Source organism: Cervus canadensis, chromosome 1 (assembly GCF_019320065.1).
Source record: "Cervus canadensis isolate Bull #8, Minnesota chromosome 1, ASM1932006v1, whole genome shotgun sequence".
NCBI classification, from domain to species: Eukaryota; Metazoa; Chordata; class Mammalia; order Artiodactyla; family Cervidae; genus Cervus; species Cervus canadensis.
The window spans coordinates 9698101-9721087 of NC_057386.1; the positions used below are offsets into that span (position 1 = coordinate 9698101).

Consider the following 22987-nt stretch of genomic DNA (forward strand, 5'->3'; position numbering starts at 1 on the left):
CATCAGAAAGAGACCAGCTGGCTGGCGGTGACCTGCTCACAGGGACCCTTCTGGCTCCCTCACTCACCTCTCTTTTCTGAGCACATGCAGGTCACAGTTTGAGGCATGAGAAGTGGCAGTGGCCAGGGAAGTATGGTTTGGCTGCCTGTTCTGAGACCCGTGGACATTGCCCTTCTCATCCGTGGAACCCTGGGGGGCATCTATGGCAGACACCCTGTACCAGGGACGCTGGGAGAATAGAGAAGACTGATGGATTTGGCGCAGACTCAGGTCCGGCAGCGTTCCAAGTGGGCAGGAGGGTTTGGTTCAGTGGGGGGCAGCTTGGGTGGGCGCTCTCCCCAGAGTTTGGAGGATGCTGCCCACACGGCGAGGGAAGGTGACATCCACATCTAGGGGTACACCACGGGAGCCAGGCTGGGTTAAGAGGCTGAGGGGCACAGGGAGCGGGGCGCCCATCAGGCACACGGTGCAGGGCATGTTGGCCTCCTGCCTGGCCCCCACCAGCCAGCACTGGCACCAGGCCAGCAGGGCCAGCTCGATGAACCCAGAGCCCCAGAGCTCAGCGGGGCACGGGCCCATGGAGGGTGCAACAGAGGGGGCTCGGGGCAGGGCCGCAGCAGCCTGGTCTCCGGAGGGGCTCCCTCCACAGGGCGCCCACCCCAGGCGGGCCAGGGGCAGCAGCCACTCCTGGACTTGATCCTTGGCTATCAGGAAATCTCCAAGAAGTGCCAGGCTCAGCACTTTATCCTTGGAACTGCATCACAACCACATAATTGAAGCTATCTGATTGGAGGGCAGCCAAGCAGGTAGATTACAAGTGATTAGAAATGATAGGAGGGCCTGCAACCCGAGACAGCTCTGAGGGGCTCTGGGCCTCTGCTCACTGCCGCCAGCACCCCCTACCCCGCCCCCACTGCTGCCGGGCCCCCCTGGGACTCCAGGCGAGCCCAGGCCCCCTGACCTGGCCGTTTCCCTTGCTTCCCATTAACAGGTCACTGATGGTTGAGGACACGCTCCATCTCCCAGATGAGGTGAGAGCTGGCCTGAAGTTATGGCTTGGGGAGGCGGAGGGGGGCCCCCCTGCGTGGCATCTGCCCACCAGAAAGATTCTTGGGTGTTCGATGGTGAAGGGCCGGAAGGCTGGGAGCGCCTTCCTGTGGGTGGAGACCCGCCCTGCTATGGGCTGCCTCTCCATACGAAGGCCCCGAGGCCCCTTCCCCTGGAGTTCCGAGGCTGGGGGGCCCTTACCGGCACTGTCTGGGCCCCTGTGATGGGCTGTGTGCTGGTGTCACTGCTTGGCTGCTCCGGGTGGGTCTGTGCTGGTGTGTACAGGGTCATGCCATGCTCCGGGGGGACCGGGGTCTGGCCCGAGTAGTCCGGCGTGGGGTGCGGTGGGGGTGGGGCGTACTCGGCGGGGATGCCATTCTGTGGCGGAGGGGGGTACTGGGCCGGGGGGTAGGGCTGGGCCATCGCTTCAGGCGGAGCCGTGGCGTCCTGATTGCCCTGCGGAGGAGACAGCAAGGTTGGTTAGACCGCGGTGTGGGCGGGACTCTGCCTCCTTTCACTGGCCCCTCTCTGCGAGGCCCTGTGGTCCCGAACTGGACTTTCAGCAGCATTGTCCAGGCCGCCTGGGAGGGGGGTCTCCCCCAGCACGGGGCAACCAGCTCACAGCTGGGCTGCTGGGGGCATTCAGGGGAGCCCAGGTCTGCGGCGAGACACCCCTGGGTTTGGAGTCACTTGTGTGAACTTGTCAGGTCCAGCACACTAAAGGTTTATTTTTAATCCAGCAAGTTTTCAAAATAATTAAACATTTCGAGATAACTGTAGACAGACACAGCTGTAAGAAATAGCTGAGGGTGGCCCTGTGTACCCTCTACAGGGCAGGGCCCCCCAGCGGTGACGGCTTGTGAAACCTTCCCCACCAGGAGACTGACATGGGCCCAGTCGAGACACGGAAGCTTCCAGCAGCACCTGGATCCTGCCTTTGGCCCTGGATGGCCTCACCCCTGCCCTCTGGCCTTAGAAAGGCTTCTAAGCCTCGGTTTTCTCATCAGTAAAGCAGGCGTGAGAGGACACGATTCACAGCCTGCAGAGGGGAGGACTGGAGTTGATTGTGAAGACATGGAGCCTCGTACAACTGGGCCTCACGGTGGCCACAGGGTGAGGCACTGTCCGTGGGGCACAGAGGGTTCTGGCCTCCGTCTCAAGGATCCCCAAGACGTCCCAGTGACCCTTCCCACCCTCAAAGGTCTGCTGCCCCAGGGGGAAATGTATTCCCTCAATGCTGACCCCAGCCAACCTGGGGCTCTGAGAAGCCCTTGGCGAGGCCCGGAAGCGCCCCAGGACAGTGGTTCTCCAAAGGGGGTGCTGGGACCCGCAGCATCAGCATCATCTGGGATCTGGTCAGCAGTGCAGATCTCGGGTCACCCCAGACCTCCTCTCCAAGTCTGGGGACTGTGAGAACCACTGGTATTGGTTACAAAGGACAGCTCTGGTGGAAAATCTCTTAGCCTCAGAGAAGGGACTGGGGTCCCTCGTGGGTTCGGGGGAGGAGACTGGTGTTCTGGCCAACCCTCGCTGTGGACACACACTAGGGGGCAGGCTCTCAGCAGCCACTCTGAGCAGGGGAGGCACCCCCTGGCCTTCTGAGGGTGCCTCTGGGGGAGAAGGAGCCTCACCACCTGGAAGGACAGGGGTCACCTCTTGCAGGAGGCGCCCCTGGAGCGTGTAGGACCCTTGCATGCACGGCGATGGTTGACTGCTTTCCTGATGCCCTGCTGAGCGGGGACCTGATACGTGCTTCCGTTCCACCCCTGTCAACCTCCGTGTGTCTGATCTCAGTTTTAGAGTCTGTCTCCTTGTCCACCTCCCCACCCCCACCCCGAGACATGTGCTTCTTCTAGCCAGCATGCCGACTTGCTCACTGCTGTTCCTTCAATTGGTGACTATTTATTCACCCCAAACTGTGTGTTGGGAAGCTGGGGTGCCAGGCTTGTGATTCCAGTGGGGAGCGGGATGGGTAGTCCCTGCCCTGGTGGGGTCTGCTGTCCGATGGGAGAGTTAGTTCAACTCCCCAGATGTTGAGTCGATCGTGGTGGGGGAGGTGGCCTGAGGGGACTGGCCACACGAGGCCAACGGAGACTGAATGGAAGACCTGGTTTCTGCCTTCAGGCCAGAGCCCTGCCCCACCGCCATGGTCTGCTTGCCTGCCCACCTCCCTCCTAGCCAGCGACCGCAGGCCCCCACAACAGCCCAGGGCCCAGCTCCACCCTGCCCCCAGCACCCCCCCAGTGCCAGTCTCCACCTCGGTGCTGACAGCCCTCACTTCTGGGCGACCCAACACGGAACAAGAGGTCTCGTCCCCACTTCCTCCTTGGGGAAGCCCCCAGGTCCTTCCTCTCTCTCTGCAGAAACTGGGGCAGTCCACACCCCTGGTAAGTGGATGGATGCAGGCGTGTGCACACATGCACACACTCATGAGGGCCCGCCCCTCGCTAGAGGGTCCTGCCTCATTGCTCCCAAGTAGCCGAGAAGCCCCATCGCCCAGTCGGCCAGCCTCTGGCTCTGGCCCAGCGAGACCCAGGGTGGGTTCAGAGTGAGGGAGGAGGGGCCCGCGAGGCGGGAGGCTCCCAGGGGTGGAGGAGCACCCAGGCTCCAGGATGGCGGAGGAGAGGCGGGGAGGGCGAGGAGCGGAGGGAAGCGGAGAGCCAGGCAGGAGTGTGGAAAGGCCCGGGTGAGGGGGAGGGCGCTGTCCGCAGCCTCCGGAGATCAATTAACTGATAAATATTTGATTAGAACCTTCACTAACTTACATCTTGCCAGTGCCCCCTCTCCCCCACCTCCTCCGAGGCTCTAGGAAAGGGGGGCTGCTCTCCTGTCTGCTTCCTCCCCACCCCACCCCCAACCCTCCCCAGTGCCCTCATCTCTGGTCCTGTCCTGGCAGAGGGACAGCTGCCAATCTCTCCCTCTGCAGGGCTCCCACGCTGGAGCCCAGGGCCCAGACTGTCAGGGGAACCCGCGACACGGTGAGGGTAGAGGGAGGTGTGTTTGGGGTCCTAAACGCCAGGGTCTGGAGGGGTCAGCGGTGGGCAGGGGGCAGCTGAGGGGTGGGGACCTCGAGCGACATTTGCGGCATCATGAAGTCAGCGCATCTGAGCGCATGGTGCTGTCTGCCCTGCAGGTGTGACCTCATCGAGTCTCCTCCAACCTACCAGGTGGACAATGTGTCCCCATTTCCCAGCCAATAAAGTTGAGGTACAGGGGCCTGTATGGTATGGGCCGCCAGCTCCTAAACCTGGCTCCCCGCTCCTCGTGCAGAACTGTAGCCCTTCCTGGGGGGTCTAGAGGGGGGTGAGGTTCCACAGCCCAGTGACAGCCAGGACCCTGGAGAGCACCTGGAGAGTTCTGATCCCCCCTCTTAGCCACCGACTGGCCCCAGGTCACTGTTTATCCACTCTGAGTATGTTTCCCATCTGCAGTGATCATCTCTGGTGTGTCGGTGGGTCCTGGGCAGTTCTCGACACCCCTGCCCTGCATCTCCTTCACGCCCATGCATAACGGGCTATGGTTCCATGAGTGGCCTTTTCCTTGGCTGCACAACCCGTACCTGCGATGCACCCCGGGGCAAAGAAACTTCACAACCAAACTTTCCCATGAGGTTTGGAAGCGCAGTCCATGCTGAGAGCCCCAAGAGCAGACCTGGATGGAACAGCAGCGGGTGTCAGGTCTACCCCGAGAGGGCATCCAGGTGCCCTGCACTCAGAGGTTTGCACGGTGCTTGTCACTTTCCTTTTCTTCCTTCTTCTTAGGTCTGTTGGGGCCACAATGAAGGGCCGGGCTTGATGGAGTGAGCTCAGCAGAGTCCCCCTGCCAGGCCAGGTCTCATGGCTTCAGATGATTTCAGAGCAGTTTGTGAACGAGTGTGGCTCCCCAGGGATTGTGAATTCCCTCACTCACCCTCCATCGCCACATCCCTGCACTCAGCACAACATTCGGCTGCACTTGGAAGGGTTTCAACGCACACTGGATGGGTGGATGGCAGGATGGGTGGGTGGGTGGAAGGATGGGTGGGTGGATGGATAAATGAAAAGACAGGTGGAAAGATGCCTGGCTGGATAAAAAGATGGCTGGATGGATGAAAGAATTGATGGTTGGACGGATGAATGAAAGGATTGACAGACAGAGGGGTGGATGCGTGTATAGATGGATGGATAAAAAGATGGATGGAAAGATGGATGGAGAATGGATGGATGAAAGGGGAATGGATGAGTAGATGGACAGATGAGTTAAAAGCTTAAAGACCATGGTCAAGTCATTTATTCCCACCCCCTCTGCAAACCTTTCTCTCTCTCCTGTCATTACACTTGCCTGGCAAATGGATAAGATCAGCCCTGCCCATTCCACTCCGTGGCCCACACTCTGGGAAAAAGTACAAAATCAGCCCGATTTCCTTAGATCACTGTCCTCTGCATGGATCTACCACTCACTCTTGATGACCATTTCCCTCTTCCTCCCCAACCCTCCCACCACACTCCAATGTTCTCCTTCTCGGCAATGACCGTGCTTTTTATTTCCCGTGGAGATGGAAGGCCATGTCCATGCTCACTTGTTCACCTTCCTGCCCCTTGTCCCACCCCTGGCCTTCCCTCCCATCTCTACCCGGTCACTTCCATGCACACAGGTGTCCAGTCCTTCTCACCAGCATGTGCTCACAGCTCTGGCAATTCGCTGACTGGCTCCCATGATAGGGAAAGAAAACCCTCCTTGACCACTCAGGTCTGTCAGCTACAAACCCCATGCACTGCTTCCCTACATAGCAAAGGCTCTTGAATGAATCACCTAGATCTGAAGCCTAAACTCCTTTATTCCTATTTCCTCATCATCCCACCCCCAGCTGACTCTCCCAGGCACCATTCCCCGAAAATACCCTGGGCAAGGTTCCCACCTCCACCATGTTGACCATCTAAGGGTCAGCTCCCAGTCCTCATCCGACCTGACCCTCGGCAGCATGCAATGTGTGGGCCCTTCATCTCTCTCCAGACATGCTCTCTTTTCTTGGTTCTGACTCACCACTCTCTTCATTGCCATGAAGGGTTTCTGGCCCAAGAGGAACTGACCACTCTAAGTCAACAATAATGATGACTGGAAGGCAGTAAGTTCTAGAGATCAAAGTTCGCTCATCTGGCAAAGGGGAACTGAGGGGCACAGACACAAGAGGGTAGACCGATTCAAGAAGAGGGGTGATGTCAGGGGAGGGTGTGTGGTTGGCCATGAAGGTGGGGCGAGGGCTCAGTCCTCTGGTTTCCAGAGTCTGGGGATGAGTTTGGAATATTTATTCCCCTGCTCTCTCCCTGGGAGGCTGTCTCTGGCTGGATCTCTCCCAGACCAGAGGGGATCCAGACTCGAGGGAGGGGCCTCTCCAGGAGCCTCCAATCTTCTCAGTTCTACTGCTGCTTCCTCCTTAGGCCTGAGGTGGTAACAGCTCTGTCACTGTCAGTCTGGGGTCCTGCACTATTCCTGGTAGTTGCCCCAGCCCATCCTACAGTTGTTGCTGTTGTTGAGTTGCTCAGTTGTGTCCGACTCTTTGCGACCCCATGGACTGCAGCACACCAGGCCTCCCTGTCCATCACCAACTCCTGGAGTTTGCTCAAACTCGAGTCCATTGAATCGGTGATGCCATCCAACCATCTCATCCTCTGTCGTCCCCTTCTCCTCCTGCCTTCAATCCTTCCCAGCATCTTGGTCTTTTCTAATGAGTCGGCTCTTCGTATCAGGTGGCCAAAGTATTGGAGCTTCAGCTTCAGCATCAGTCCTTCCAATGAATATTCAGGGTTGACTTCCTTTAGGATTGACTGGTTTGATCTCCTTGCAGTTCAAGGGATCCTCAAGAGTCCTCTCCAATACCACAGTTCAAAACCATCAATTCTTTAGTGCTCAGCCTTCTTTATGGTCCAGCTCTCCTCCAGACACCTCTGCAAAGTCTCCTTGTAAATAGACTCACGTTATTCTAGAGCCAGTGAGCCACCCACTCCCTGCTGGGTCCTGAAGACACGGTGGTATGGGATGGAAGGGCTTGTCCAGCCCCAGGAACGGGCAGTGAGGGGCTCTGACCAGGGAGAGCCCAGCCAGCCTCTCAGGGAGGCCTGCAGCTAAAGGCCTTGTCTCTGCTCCTGCACCTTGGGTAGGCCTGCTTTTGGCACCAGACCCTGAGTGCAGACTCAATGCCTCCATTTCTAGGTGACCCTGGGCACAGCCTAACCTCTTAGTCTGTGGAAAGGAGACAGGGACTCATCTGCCTGGAGGCAGGGGCTGGGCAGGAGGGCCCTTCATCTTTAAGATCTAGAGTTAAGACTCCCCCAAGTGTCTCTGCTCACCTCACTGGCCCAGTGAAAATCTGTGCACTCAGGCCTTGGCCAGTGAGCTCCTGTCTTCCAGGGGGAAGGTCCCCTCTGTGTGGGATGCGCTGGGCAGGATGTTCAGGGAGCAGGGTGCTGGGGGCAGGGAAGAGCCGAAGCGGCCGCAGACAGAGGCCCTCCCAGCCCCTCCCTGCACAGTCCCCTGGCGGCTCTCTCTGCTCCCAGCCCCTCCACGACAATTAGGCTAATTGCCTCCCAGACTCCTCACCCCGGGAGGGAGGGCGCCGTGGGCCCGGTCCGCAGGCCAGGCTGCAGAAGGAAGGCAGCCTGGCGGCAAAGGCTGGGCACCGCGCCATCTCTCCACCACCTCTGGGCAAAGCCGGCTTCCAGACAGGGCAGAGGAGGGGAGCAGGGCAGAACCACCGGCTTAAAGGACCAGATGGGTAGGTGTGTGATCTGCCTGTCCCACTCTGGACATGGCTCACCTGTCCTGAGAGGAGAGGGGACCCCCTCCACCACCTTCACAGCCACGCCCCCCAATACCAATCTTTACCCAGGTCACTGGCACCAGCTGAGCCTCTGCTGCCTGGCACCGGGGACACACAGGAGGTGCTCAGGCTGGACTGATGCCTGTGTGTGCAGGGCACCGCCCATGTTCCCAGGACAGAGGGGACAGATGTCGCCTCCCTAAGCCAGGAGCAGGGGCCAAGCCCGAGCCTTCACGCCATGTGGGACAATTCACAGGACCAGGAGAACAGGACAGTCAGTTTCCAGAAGAGGACGGTGCAGAGGACCCCCGTGAGCGTTGCTGGGTCGTTCTCGAGGCCTTCCCGGTGCCCATCAGTGTCAGAAGAGGAGGCAGCTGACTTAGGGGCTGACTGCTGGCAGGCAGGACATGTGGGTTCAAGTCCCCAGTGATGGCTAAGCCAGGGTACCTCAGGGGTCTGACCTCCCAGCCTGGGAGCAGGAATGTCCTGCCCTCCCCATCCCAGGGCATGCACGTGTGAGGCGGTGCCCCAAACCTCTGAACGCTGAGGAGTCTGCATCCGGAGCAAACCCGAGACTCCTTCAATCCCCGAGCCTTAGATGGGAGGTGACCACGGGTGACACCCAACCCGGCCCGCTGGACAGTTGACTCTCATCTCTGTGCCCTCACCGGCACCCGCCCGGCTCTGCCCGAGCGAGCCCAGCGATGTACGTTCACCAGCGTGGAGGCTCCTTCCCTCCCAGAGCAGCTCTGCCAGATGCTCTTCCACAGGCAGAGCTGAAACCTGCCTTCTGGAAACTTCCACCACGTGCCCACATGACTGCAGCCTGTGAACTCATCCGCCCCTTGCTGACCCTCCGAGGGCATGAAGAATCCACAACACTGTACCCACTTTGGTTGTTCCTTGGTGCAGCCCCAGGAACATGTGGGATGGTTGTCCCCCTTTTACAGGTGAGGAAACGCCAGTCCGTGGTTCCATGCGAATCTGAATCCAGGCTGCATTCTGCTCATCTCCATGACCACCGCACCTTTCCCAGTCGGGAGGGGGGCTCGGTCAACACCCACCTGCTCAGAGGGAGGGTCCCTCTGTCCCTGGCTGCCCCGGGTAGGCTGGTTCGGGAGCAGAGGGATGGCATTTCCTGGAGCAAGAGGGCTGCCCGCGATCACGTGATGGTAGCAGTGGGGAGGGTGGGGGCTCACAGAGGGGAAAGGGCTGGGGTCAGGGGGGATCATGAGGAGCAGGAGAGAAAGGGGGTGTTACTAGACTAACACATTTGGTTGTCTTCTTGGAGGTGATGTCCCTATTCTATTTTCTTAACGTGCTGGTCACAGGGAGGTGAGGTTTTGGGGAGAAAGAGAAGATGAGATTATTGAAGAGGAACGAAGACGAAGCTGGGACACGCGATGACATCAAGGGAAGGGGCAAGAGACCCCCGGCCCTCGTGTAGGCTGGCCCATGTTTCACGGCCTGTCATGATCCTGCCGCCAGGCTTGGGTGAGTTTGGTTGATTCTAGCGAGTCCTCCCACTGTGACTTAAGACACCCTGGGCAGGAATAAAACACGTCCTCTGATTTTCTCCAAGGAGGGTGGATCCTGACCCTGCTCACAGACCCAGGACCACTTTGATCCTGGAGAGGGACCTCCGAGATGGAGAATGTTCTGGCCACTAGGATGAGAAGGAATTGGCCCCGGTGAGGACCGGCTGGTGAGTGCAGGCAGGGTTGGTGTTCTCAAGTCTGTGCCAGCAGAGTCTGTGTGCGTGGACCTGCTGGCTGAATAGACACCCCGCACCTACTAGGTCCAAGTTCTGGGTGCTGGGGTGCGCCAACCAGCACAGGGCCCTGCCTCCGGGAGCGGACACCCTGGGGAGGCCCCATGAGCATCAGCTAAATCTGAAGTGCGCGACATGACTTTTGGGGGACAAGCAATTAACTCGGCCACGGTGTTTGGTTCAGGCTGATATTCCAATTTCCTAGGGGGCCAACTGACAGCAGGGGCCGGGCTCGGCAAGTCTGTTGCCTCCGAGTGTTTCCTGCGTGACTCAGGGAAGGGGCTCCCCACTCCTGGAGGGGAGGGGACTCGTTCTCCCAGGAGCATCACTGCGAAAATAAATGGACACAATCGAGGTTTCCAGGACCTGCCAAGACCCAGAGCAAAAGCAAGAGCGGGTCCAGGATTCAGTGGAGGCTGTCTGGGCTGGAGGTCACCCGCGGGAGGGTGGCAGGAGTGGGGCGCCAGGACAGCACACGGTCTGGCCACCCTTCCTCCCTTCCCTCTCGCCTCGATCTCACTTGCTTTCACAATCCAGAAACAGGCCACCTCCACGGCTCATGGGCTCCTGACCCCAAATTTCACAGGCGAGTGGCCCCGCCAGGCAGGAACGGGGGCCCCTCCCAGCCCAGGCACCCAAGGAAAGTCCTGGCTCATGGAGGGGGAGTCCTGGAAACCCAGCCCCCACCTCCATGCGAGACCTCTCCTGTTCCCTTCCAGCCCACCACCCCAGAGGCACAGCAGGGATTTCTCCCTCTTGGAATCTCATGCCTCCTCCCTTCCAAGAACTCTTTAAGATGTCATCCCAGTGGCGTGCAGGGTGGGCGGATCCCTGCAGGCCAGGATACCTCAAGGCAGAGACTTTGGGGCATGGTCTTGGCAAGCAGGGGTGCTGGTAGAGATGCTTCAGGACAGAGCAGGGTGGCAGTCACGGTGCCAGGGAACGCGAGTGGGAAGGGCAGCGCCTGAGCCTACTGGAACATTCCAGAACCTCGGTAGTGGAGAGTGGAGACTCCCGAGGACAAGGGCTCACCATTGAGTCCCCAGCACCCAACACAGCCCCGGCATAGAGCAGGTGCTCAGTACATGTTGAGTAACTCTGACGAATGCAGGAGGGACAGCATGGGTCACTTGGAGAGCCCACCACTGTGTAAAGCAATAAAAAGGCATTAGTTCATATAATCGTTCAACAGCCTGTGAACTGGCCTTCTCCACTGAAGAGAGAAACAGAGAAGGAAGTCACTTGCTCAGGAGCACACAGCGGCACGTGGCAGACCCAGACCTGCCTGACTCTGGAACCAGCGGACACGGCATGACAGCTATGGACTCTTGTAGCTGGACTCTTGTCCACAGCTGTGGACTCTCGTCCGTAGGAGCAGAAGAGGGCGGTCCCTCCATCCACTGTCCCCAAGACCCCAGGGCTCTGTCGAGCAGGCTGACTCAGCCTCACGGAATTCCTTCTAACCCAGCAACCAACCAGGGTTTCCTAAGCTTGCAGGTGCCCACCCCTGGCCTGATGCCCTCCTCCAGCATTCAGAGGACAGGCCGACCTGGCGATCCGCTCCCCCCGACCCAAGGGGGATGGAGTGGTGTGCTGGTGAGTGTCAGACAAGGGTTCTGTTGGGGGAAAAAGTCCTGCGTCGTGGTGGCTGCATATTTCCATGGTGTGAATGCTCCCCCCTCCGCTGATTTCAAGCTGCCAGTCCCTGAGCAAGGAGCCGGGAAGGGATGCACACAATTCAGGGCTCAGAGGAAGGACTTGGCAGGTCCCTGGGGAGAGGGGGCGCCAGCCCCAGCCGGGTTCCAGTTCACCCTTCCTCGTCCAGGCGACTGGAGGTCGGGTTAAAGGCGGCCATGCGGGCAGTAGGCATGAAGGGGGCTCAGAGGGGGGCTGGGACGGGGCTGCCCTGGGGTACAGGGGAGACCAGGGGCCCCCGGCAGGTACCAGGGGGGGCTTGAGGGCAGGAAGAAGTGGAGGCTCCAAGGCCAGGGCTGAGAATCTGCCTGAGCAGTGGCCCTCCCTGCCCCATCCAGTCCATTCTGTCCCCGCAGCTAGTTCAGTATCCTCTGTTAAGTTAGGGTTGTTGGAAGGCCCGTCACACCCTGTACTGCTTCACTCAGGACCCGTGGGGTGGGTGGCGAGTTCTCCAGCCTTTGGCTTTCCCCCCTTCCTCCCCCACCTTCTCCATGGGGCGTCTGGCGTAGCGGATACTCCAGGGACTACTGGGTGCATTGCGTGTCTGTCCCCACCCCCTGAGACCTCAAGGGATGTCAGGGGAAATCCAAGCAGAACCCCCAGAAGTAAGCCCCGAGGACTCCAAGTTTATAATCTGATGCTGTGGCCAGTGTTTGGCCATTCCTGGTGGTGATAAGGCGCGGACCTGGCTGGGTTCCCACCGCTCCTGACCCCTTCCCTCCAGCATCCCAGGTCTCCTCCACCTTATGTCTCCTTTTCCTCTGGTCCACAGACCCTCATTTCCCAGAAGGGCCTCAGGCCCCTCCTGCCTTGGCGGCTGCTGAGTGGTTTATGGGCCGGGTCACCCTGGCAAACAGCAAGTCCTGATTGCGGAGCCCTGCTCTCCACGCGGAGCACACGTGGGCCCGAGCCCACTTAGTCTGCAGCACCGAGGCCAGTCTCCCGACACGGCTCTCCGGGGCGCCTTGGGCACCTTGCCTGCTGCCCAGGCTTCGCACAGGGGAGGGCGGGCCCGGCCACACTCTTGCTCATCTCCCTGCCGGCAGCCCAGTTTCCGCATCTGCACTGTGAACCGGACAGAGCTGACCCAGAGCTGCTGTGGCTCCAGAACAAGGCGCACCGATTCGGCGTTGTGCCCGGAAGCAGCGTGGTCATGCTCTGCCTGTACGCTGTGCCACTTCCTTCTCTTGGGGGAAGAACTCAGGGCACCTGTGATCCTGGACAGGAAAACACCCTACCTCTCCATCTTATAGTCCGCCAACTGGAATGTCAGCAGCTACGAAAGTCACTGCAAACCCAGGGCGTGAGCACTGCCCAAGACCCTGTCTCGAACAGAAACCGTAGGTCCTTCCTACTGTGCTACGCTTGCACTCACCCCAACTCCAAAACTAGGGTGTGAGCAGACCACCCCTCCCAAATGGTTCTTTCACACATTTGTAAAGAAGCCACAGATTACGACTTCAGCTGTCTTCTCTCTTTGGGTAAGTGTATTCCCATAAAATGGTTTCTTTTATAATCCTAATGTATTTTATGCATTTAAGATCATTTTTTGAGAAGGAATCCATGTGCCTCAATGGATGCTAAGAGGGTTCAAGGCACAAGAAAGAGTAAGACCCTCCACCTGAAAGACCCCAGGCACTTTCCCAATCTATCGACTGGGATGTCACCCCCATCCCCCAGAATGGAGCCCCACTACCTGCCAGAGCCTACCGCTGTCTCTCAGCCCAGACTCAGCCCCTTCCTGCATTAAGCTGGGCCCAGATCTCAGCCGAAAAGCCCCAGGGGAGGGGACGGATTTTCGCACGATTAAGCCGTAATTCCCTCCAAGCTCACTGCATACAAATCGTAAATAACATGGCCCCATAAATCCCCCTCTCCCATCAGCTTCACCTCCACCGCTCTCTGCCTTGCCGGGGGAAATCAGCGAGGAGCCGGCAGCCGCTGTCTGGCTGAAGGGCCCAGGAAGGCAGGTGTGGGGTGGGGGCCCCTGTCCAGCGTGAGGCTGCTGGGCCAAGCAGGGACCCCAGGGGCTGGGTCTCTGCAAAATGGGGTGGGACCAGAACACGACTGGGGGTCCGCTGGGGAGTCCAGGGAGCTGGGGCCGGTCACTGCCCCTCAATGAGTAGGGGTCCTCACCCCATTTCACAAATTCCCTTGGGTGCTGCCCAGCCCTGGATCTGTAACTCACTGTGTGTGTGTGTCTGTGTGTGTCCACACATGTGTGTATCCAGCTTGTATCTGCATGTGTGTCCACACATGTGTGTATATCCACACGTGTGTGCGTGTTCAAAAGTGTCCACACCTGCGTATCCACGCTTGTGTGCATGTCCACGCATGTGTGCATCCAGCTTGTGTATGTGTCCACACACGTGTGTATCCACACATGTGCATGTGTTCACATGTCCACACGTGTGTACCCACGCTTGTGTGTCTGTGTCCACGCTTGTTCACAGTGTGTATGTGTATCCACACTTGTGTGCATACGTGTGTATCCATGCTTGTGTGTGTCCACACATGTGTGCAGGTGCCATGAAGAACCAGCAGCTCTGGGGTACATGGGGCTGTGGTTAACCGGAAGTGGAGGCTGTCCAGGGACGTGGGAGCGGTGAGGGCAGAACCGCTCGGCCCACCGGGTGCCCGATGGGCTCGTCTGCGGAGCCTGGCGGCCCCTCCTGCGGGAGCACTGGGAAGGCAGCAGTGGCTGCCCCGCTGCCCCCAAGCAGTGCGAGAGCCCCCAGCACCTTTCAGCCGCTGCTCACAGCTTCCTGACAAAAAAACGTCAGGAGCACTGGGAAGAGACACTCTTAGCTCCTTGAGGTGAGGGAGGGGCTTGGGGAAAGCAACCTCCTCTGGGCCAGGGACCCTCTTCAAACCAGGTGGGAAGAGACAGCCAGGAGGGCCGGGAGACTGCGTGCTGGCCCCAGGGCGTGCTGTGTCCGGGGACAAGCCCACCCACCTGCCTCCCCCACCTCACAGAGGAGCGCAGTGAGGCTCCTGGGGGCTGGCCTGAGGCCACGCAGGGAGGGCTCAGACCCAGCAGGGGCAACCCAAGGCTCTGCTCTCACCCTTGGAGCCCATGTGCCTCTGGGAGGAGGAGGAGCCCACCGTGGTCTCGTACCCCTGCCCACAGGAGCCCCGGGCGAGACCAACGGGAAGCATGGGCAGCTGAGCCATCTGCCCGGGCCCTGGGGGCTGCGGGGGCCAAGGCACCGAGCCACCTGTAGGCTACCAAGGGCAAGGATGGAGGGAGAAGCCAGAGGAGGCTGTCAGGGAAGCCTTATGGAGGAGGGAGACGGCAAGAGGGGAGGGTCCCTAAGGAGGACCCAGGCCCAGCCTGCCAACCACAGTTACTTGCCAACTCCTAGCGGCACCCACCAAGGCTCCCACACAACTCCTTCTGTCCCCTGCCTTCACCGCTCCATTCGCTCGGTCAATAACTGCTTGCTGAGCACCTCCTAAGTTTGCTGAGCAGCTCCCATGTCTGGAGATATCAAAGTGAAAAACACTGCCCCAGTGCTGTCTTTGTGCAGAGAGTCTCTGCTGTGACCCAGGGCTCTTTCCTCCTCCAACCCTCCTGCTGCCCTGGAAGTGTTCAGACACCTCCTCTGGGAAGGCTTCTAGGCTATTTCCATCCCCTGTGATCTCCATTTTGCTAAGTCCCTCCTCTAGCCTTCTCTGGGGTGCTGAGACGCCACCATGAACTTGTAAGTGGGCGAGCACACGTGGCATCTTCGTGTACACCGAGAGAGGACCAGCGGACACCAGGCTGCTACTTAGTGGGATGGAGAGGAACTTCCCTCTTGAGGACAAAGCTACAGGACAGCGTCAAGGTGACCCCACAAGGAGGGGTGCCACAGAGAACCACTCATTCTGACCACAAACATTAGACAGCAGCCTGCAGGCCACTCTCCCCTGAGGATCCAGAGCAGCAGCCTCTGCACTCCCAGGATGAGCCCCCCCCCCCCCATGCAGCCACATCGTACATGTTTCCTGCATATTCACTCATTAAAGAATATTAGCATGATGAATGGCCCATGGTTTCACTTAGCAAATGGAACAGGATATTAAGCACGGTGCCCAGGACGTGACACGGGCAGGCAGGGGTGAGAAGGGTGGGTGGTGGGGGCGGCGCCCACCCTTGGGTATAGCCCAGCGTCTGTGCCCTCCAGCCTCAGGACCCCGATGTCTGCCCACCCCCTGCTGCCCCCTACCACAGGCATACCACAGCACGCTTCTCCTAGTTACCGTGAGCCCTGGGAAGGCAGACTCAAATGAAAACTCACAAAATGCCATTAGGAAGGTAAATTTCCTGGCAACAAAGATTACATAATGCATCCCACAGTCAAACACCCCTCAAGGGATCCAGGTTGAGAACTGAATTCATTCGTCGGTTGGGCGATCCTCCTTTCATGGGGACGTTTGTGAGTTCAGGACAGTGGCTCCGGGACAGGGGACTTAATGGGGACAGAGCTCACGCCTGGTCACGTGTGGCCACACATGGCGGGTGTCCGTAGCCCTTCAGCCCCGAGTCTGTACACAGTAAGGTCCTCCAGCTGGGGTCTGGACAGCAGCATTGCGTGCCCCGGGCACTGTCAGCAATGCAGATTCTCGGGCCTTCCTGACCTGCCAACTCAGAATGTGTGACTCAAGCAAATGGCTGCTACTGATCACAAGCCACAACAGCCCTGGGAAGATGTCCTGAGTTTGAGCCCAACCTGCTGGGCCTGGGACTTGGGCTGGGGTCAGAGGCATGAGCTGATGCTTATGGAGCCGAAGGAGCTTCCATCTGGGGGCCAAGTGGCAGCCTCGGCTGGTCCCCAGGTTCTGCTGGAGGGACTGTTATTTCCAGGGACTGCAAGACCTTGGGGTCCTGGTGACCAGGACCTGGGGAGGGGCACTCCCACCCCCAGCCTGGGCTGGGAGACCACCTGCTTAGGCTCATCATGGGACAGTGGCCATGGGTGGATGCCCGTGGTGCCAGAACTGAGGGTGGGTCTGGAAGAGAAGCCAGAGATGACGCAGGATAGGCACTGGCTGCTGTGTCTGGGGGACGAGCCACCCAGGGCAGCCCCCAGGGACTGGGACAGGGCTGGCGGCGGGAGCAGAGATTATGGCTGGTGCCTGGGCTCTGGAGGCCCTGCTGAGAATTACATTTGTGTCCCTGTTTGAGCCTGCCGACAGCAAGGTGGGGACACTCAAGCACATCCCAAGAGCCCTGACGCCCCGAGGTCAGGGACCATGTGGTCTAGAATCCAGGCCCCTGGGGGGCGGCACATTCCTTCACCGGTGCGTACCTCCGAGCATCTGCCCTGCCCACAGCCCTGAGACAGGGCTCCCCAGGCAGCCAGGGAGATGGAGGCAGCACACCAGGTGCTGGACCAGCAAGGAGGGGCAGGCGCGGGGTGGGGCGCCCCCAGGAGATGAGCTCCTGGGGAAGGAGCCGGGGCCACCTGAGGAGCTGCCCTTTGTCTATGCAGCCCTGGCTGCCACCTCTCCTTCTCAGAAACCTGCCCTGATCTTCCCCCGTGTCCGTCCCAGGATCACCTTGGTGCTGGAAGTGGAGACTGTGCCCTGCTCACACAGGGACCTGGACATCTGAACACCCAGACTCACAGAAGGCCCCCTCAACACAGAAGTAGCGCTTCCAACAGGAGTGTCCAGGCAAAGGGCTGCGCCCCTCATTACTGGCCTCACCCAGAAGGATGCTCCCTGTACAGGGGCCCTGGGGGAGGGGTCCCGGGTGCTCTGTCCCCACCCATTCTTCCTTTCTTTCTGTTTAATTTTCACTGTGCAGGGTCTTTGTTATGGTGCAAGGGCTTCTCTAGTTGCGGCGCGTGGGCTTACACCCCAACCAGGAACCAAACCCGTGTCCCCTGTATTGGAAGGCGGATTCTTAAGCACTGGACCACCAGGGAAGTCCCATCCCTATCCGTTCCTCACAGGGTCTCTGTGGGGCCATCTGCTTGTCACTTCCCAGGATGGAGTGGGCCTGGCATCCAGGGCCCCCCGCCACCTCCCTATGACGGAGGCAGACCCCCTGCCTCCAGACTGGACACGGTGAAAACCTGCTGAGAGCTGTGGGCTCAAGGGTTCCATACTCTCTTAGCCTCCGAGCTGGTTGGCGCGAACGTCTCCATGTCAAACCCGGGTCCCTCCCGCAGCACTGCCCAGCTCCTCCGCTTTGCTCCTTTCCAAACAAGACATTTTCCTCCGGAAAATGTGGACACGTCCAGAGCCAGGAGCAGCCTGCTCCCCGGGACCCGCAGGTCCCTGCTCCTGTGTCCCTCTCCCGGCTCCTGCTGCCCCACAGATGCGATGCTGCCGTCACCCCACCACGTCTGCTCTGCCCAGAGCCCCCTCCTCAGCTCACGCCGGACAGCCCCGGCCTTGCCCACCCACCCATGCCATCCACACGCCTGGGAAGGCCCCTCCCCTGCCTCTCCCTGCTGGGGGCCTTCTTGGCACAGTGGTGGCAGCTCACTGCACCCCTGTACTGGAAAGGGCTGGAACTTGGGGAGGAAGGAGGACAAGGTGGGAGGTGAGACCCCCGGCTGCCAGACCTCACTTGCACTGAGGAGCCGGGTCCAATCTGTGCCATCGTGACCGAACCTAGGCCTCAGGCTCGGTCCCCTGGGGCAGACCGGCCCGGCACCCCCTGGGCTGCAAGAGGCGGGGAAGGTGCCTGGGAGCCCGGGAAGATGTCTGGGAGCCTGGGAAGATGACTGGGAGCCCGGTGGAACCTGCAGGACCATGGTCTGAGGGTGGCACCCTCTGGTGGGTCCCCGAACATGCAGTGAAGATCACAGGTGTTGGGGTGATGGCCCACCAGACGGGCGAGCCCTCAGATAGCCTGTCCTGGGTGGGGGCCATTCTCCCCACAGCCTTAAATCACAAGTGGACAATTCTCTAAACACACCTGAAAGCAAGATCCTCCCAGGGGCCCAGAGATGGCGCTGGGTGGTCCCGGGTGAAGCACACCCAGCAACAGGTCTCAGCTCACCTGTCAGGTCTCCTCCAGGTGTACCAGCCTCCTCTCCCCCCTCGTCCACGGGCATGAACCCTGACACACATCCACCCTCACACACGTGTTCCCGGGCACACAAGCTCACATGCACGCATTGCCCGTGCTCACACACACTCGGTTCACATGCCACGCACTCACCCCATCCCCCAAGTGCGTTCACACATCCAGCCTGGAGCAGGTGTCCTGTGGCCCTGGCACCACTGACGTGTATGGCAGCTGGTTCTCCCGTGGGGCTGCCCTGGGCACCACAGGGTGTCCGGCATCCCTTAGCCCTACGGGCGAGCGGCACCACCCTCCCCAGGGTGACCACAAAACACCCTCCCGACGCTGCTGCGTGTGTCCTGGTGAGGACAAAATCAGCCTTGGCTGAGCACCTTTCATCCCAATGCCCTGACACTGTCCGGGCACCCGAACAGGCCTCCACGTGGCCGCGCGCAGCTGGCCCGGGGGCATCGCCTCTCCCTGCCGGGGCCCTGGCGCTGGGCCTGGCTGCGCGGGCGGGCGGAGGAGGCAGGCCGGCTCCGGTCCCCGCTCGGCGCCCGGCTCCTGGAAGAGGCAAGCATGGATCTAATCTTCAGCTGATTAAATGTCCCTCATTAATGAGTTTCTTTAATTAATGAAGTTTTTGGGTCTGCTCCACTTGCTTTATTCCAGTCACACTCTGCCTCCTCAGCACAAAGCGGGGCCATTTCCTCCCGGGTAATTGAGGGAGCCGCGGCCGTTCCTGCCGACGCTGCACTTTCCTGATTGCGCCTGTCAACTAGGGGCTGACAACTCCATTTTTAAACATTTCTTCTCCACAAGCCATGTGCACATGCGTGCCTGCACACGCAGACGGGGGCCACAGCCCCAGCGCTCCCGTGGCCCCCATCCCAGCAGGGCACACGTGTGCTCTGCACACACCTGGGTCTCACCGCCTGGGCACCCAGAGGAGCACAGGGCCAGGCGTGTGCCAAGGCTGAGTCCACACGCAGGTCTCCCTTGTGCATGCACACCAGGACCCTGGAAGCCCATCCAGGCCAGGAGAGCAGGGGAAATAGAGTCAGGCAGACCCTGCCCGCCCACCCTGCCATAGAAGAGCTTGTTTGTGATGGCGGCCAAGCCACAGCGTGTCCAGGTCCCCCTGCCGTCCAATGACCTGGCTTGGCATCTGGCTGCCAGGCCACAGTGTGACCAGGTCCCCCTGCTGTCCAGTGACCTGGCGTGGCTGACCCTCAGCCCACCCTGATGTGACCGGGAGCCAACTCTGGGCTCTGGGGCCTGGAAGGGTGATTTACTCCCTTCCATTGGCTCATGTAAAGCTCCCTGAATTAAAAACATTTATCTTCTGCTGCTGACGAGGACATCAGACCCCATACCCATGAGGCTGGGCAGTCAGGGGCATGCTCTGCAGCCAGGAGGGGGACGAACGGCCAGCCTGATTTCCTTGTGGGTGGGCCAGGGTGGGCCAGTTCTTTAGGACCGGGGCTTGGCCCTGACACCCAGGGGAAAGAAGCAGAGCCTCCCTTAGGGCAGAAGCTGGGCCTCCTGTCACCAGGAGTCAGCCTGGAGAGATGGCCCGGGCACGACAGAGTGCCCTGCAGTAATGACGGAGGGACAGCCACGCTGCCTGTGTTCTGCTGCGACGGCTCACCCACCAACTGTCATCCAGTCGGATGAGGTGTGTCATTATCCCCAGAGTACTGATGGGGAGACAGGCCGAGAGAAGCAGAGGACGGGTCTCGTGGTCTCGCCACCGGCGAGTGATGGTGCTGGCTCTGAGCACAGCTCTGCCTGGCTCCCCTGCCCACCCTCCCCAAGTTCCACGCCGCTGCCAGACCGCTCCACCTGGGGTCTCCCCCAAGCGCGGCTCTGCTCACCCAGCTCTGCTGGCCACACATCCATTCGCCACAAGCGCTCACAGGCTCCTCCCCACACCTGAGAGGCACACGCTGTTGTCTCCATTTTACAGGTGAGGAAACTGAGGCTCAGAGAGCTGATGAGACTTGCCTGGAGTCACACAACTCGTCCCCGACAGAGCGCCCAAGAGCTGGTCCCGGAGGGTGACGCCTCAGTGATGCCCAGCCCCGGCAGGGGCAGCTCCACGGAGTCTCTGGACACCAGTGCGGAAAGAGACCTGAGGCGTGCTGAGCACCGCCCAGCCTGCCACTGTCCCCTAATTAGGTGCAAAGTGCACGGTGGCCCTGGCAGTGTTAGAGTCCTCGCTTTTCTAGATGGGGAAACGGAGGCTCAAAGATCAGGCTAAGGTCCCCCCTACTCAGAGGCACCGGGGGTGGGGGTCAGATCCCAGCCCACCTGCAGCCAGGCTGTTTCCCCTGGACCAGCACTTCCCAAGGCCTGTGCTGTAGAACTCTTAGTTTTCTGGGATGTTCTAGAAACATCCCCAAGAAGTTCTGCAGGAAAGCGATGTATATAATGAAGTTTCCCAAGCTTAGACCCAGAATTCTTTTTTTTTGTCCAAGGTCTACCAGAAGTCAGGTCTTTGGGAAACAGAGCCAGACACCATGCTGAGTGGGGGTGGGGTTGGGGGGACAGCTGGCTGCTGCTGGGACAAGCAGTGCTGAGTGCCCGCAGGTAGTGACCGGTTCCTGAGGACCCACTGGGGATGAAGCTCTGTACTGGGGGTGGGCGTGGGGGAAGGACCACGGGGTCCAGAAGCGTTGTTCAGAGCAGCTGTGAACACAAGGGACAATAGGACACCAGGCCAGAGAGGACGAGAGGGAGCCCCCAGAGTGCTGACCACTGCAGGCTGGGGGTGGGACAGAGATGGGTCAGACGACACCCTGTCCTTTCTATAAAAAATAAGCATGAATGGATGTACTCCTAGTGTAACTGCAATCAGTGAAAAACCCCCCAAACCAGGAAGTTGGAGTCAAGTCCAGGGAATGTTTAAAGCACAGGACACTGTGTTTGTAGCCAAAGGGAGGTCCGTCTTTCTGTCCCTGGGAGTTATCTGGAGAGCAGAGGGGGGCCGCCGCAGAGCTGGGCCAAGGATCTGTCTCCAAGGGTTGGAGCGTGTCTCCTGGGCATGTGATTCTGAACTTGCAGTTCTATCACAAGCAGCTGGGGTGGGTCTTCCTTTTTACAGAGGCTCAGAGAGGGTGTGTATGGGACCTGAGGTTGCACAGCAAATCAGCAGGTGAGAGCTGGGAGGCAAGCAGGGTGGGGCTGGGCATTCTGAAGTCCAAACATAGCAGAACCGCAGCTACGTACTCAGATCAAGCAGGCCTGAGTTCCAGTCCTGCTGAGCCGAGGGTCCCCCGGCAAATGCCGCGCTTCACTGAAGTTCCGTTTTCTCGTCTGTAGGGCAGGTGTGAGGACAGAGCCCACCTGGGCGGATGTATGAGACAGGAGGGGTTCACACAGGTAAGGGGATAATGCAGAGCCGCGCCCAGTTAAGGGCCCCAAGCTGAGCGAGGCTGACAAAAATGAGCATGTTTCTAACAGTTCCGCTGCCCAGATAGCCTGAGAAGCTTTGGAGAACCTGCGTGGCCTCTCCTGCCTGATCTCAGAGGAAGAAAGAGAAATCAGGTGAGAGAGAAGGGAAGTCCTCCCGAGAAGCGAGTCGGCTCTGTGGGCCCAAGCATGGGGCTCCTGCCTGGTGTCTCTGAGTTTGTGGGAAGTGAGGCAGGGAAAAAGTTGGAGCTGTTTTCGTTTTATGACGCTTTTGAAATACCGTCTGGATCAAGGGAAATTAAATATTGCAGCTTTTAACTGGAGCCACGCTGAAAACACAACCTCGCAGTAAATAAAAATACGATTTACCACCGTGACACTTTCATTTAACAAAACCCCCTGTGCACCTCATTTGTAATTATTCCCAAACTCAGTGAAGGATGGCCCCCGCCCCTGGCCCCTGGTCCCTCACTATATCATCTCCGTCCAAAGGATGGGGAGGAGGCCCGGGAGCCTGCAGGGCTGGGCCGGGCGGGTGAGAGCTTTGCTGTCCTGGGAGGTGGAAGGGGTCTGAATGTGGTTCATTATGATTGAGATTAAACTGAAAAATCAATTTTTAATTGAATGTATTCTTTGAACAGGCCCTGTTGCCCATGGCTGAGCACTAATGGAATTTCCATTCTGAGCTGTCCCTTCTCTGTGGACGCCCTGATGACCGCAGCAGGACTGACCAGACCAGTGGATTTGCCCCCTACTGGGCCAGCAACCTGACTCAGCCTGTGGGCTTCCAAGGGCAAGGTGGCCAAGACCACCCCTCTGAGGCTCGTGCGGGTGGGAAGGGGTGGGGGCTGGTGGAGAGCAGGCCTTCCCTGTGCAGACTGGCTGGTGGTGTCAGGAGGGCACCTGGGGTCTTCTGAACAGGCCAGGAGTTGCTGCCTCTTGACCCAGCCTGGGGCTCTCACGAGGTGGGGGAAGGGGCTGAGCGTTCTTGACAAAGCGGGGTTCTGTTCTGCCTCCGGATCGTTACCAAGGGGCAAGTCCGAGGACAGGGGCCACAGGGGTCCCAGGGAATGTTGCCTCCTCCTCAACCCGGCAGGCCCTCTCCCCTACACCCTAGTTCCCGGCCAAGAAGACAAGGTGGAGGACCCCAGGTAGGGGCTGAGGGCAGACCCGGGAAGGCCTGTGCCTCTGCACCTCCACCTGCCACCTACCGTGGGCCTCCGAGGACCGGCCAACATACAGGGGATGGGATCCTTTT

The 22987-nt window shown here is 59.6% G+C and overlaps 1 protein-coding gene across 10 annotated transcripts in view; it reads right to left on the reverse strand.

Moving 5' to 3' along the window:
• The window catches only part of RBFOX3 (RNA binding fox-1 homolog 3), a 430522-nt gene that overhangs the window by 21985 nt on the left and 385550 nt on the right, over nucleotides 1-22987 (reverse strand). For all 10 annotated transcript variants that reach the window (XM_043462445.1, XM_043462487.1, XM_043462439.1 and 7 more), the window contains one exon: nucleotides 1249-1503. In XM_043462445.1, the coding sequence (XP_043318380.1) occupies nucleotides 1249-1503 (255 nt within the window). The remainder of the gene's footprint in view (nucleotides 1-1248; nucleotides 1504-22987) is intronic.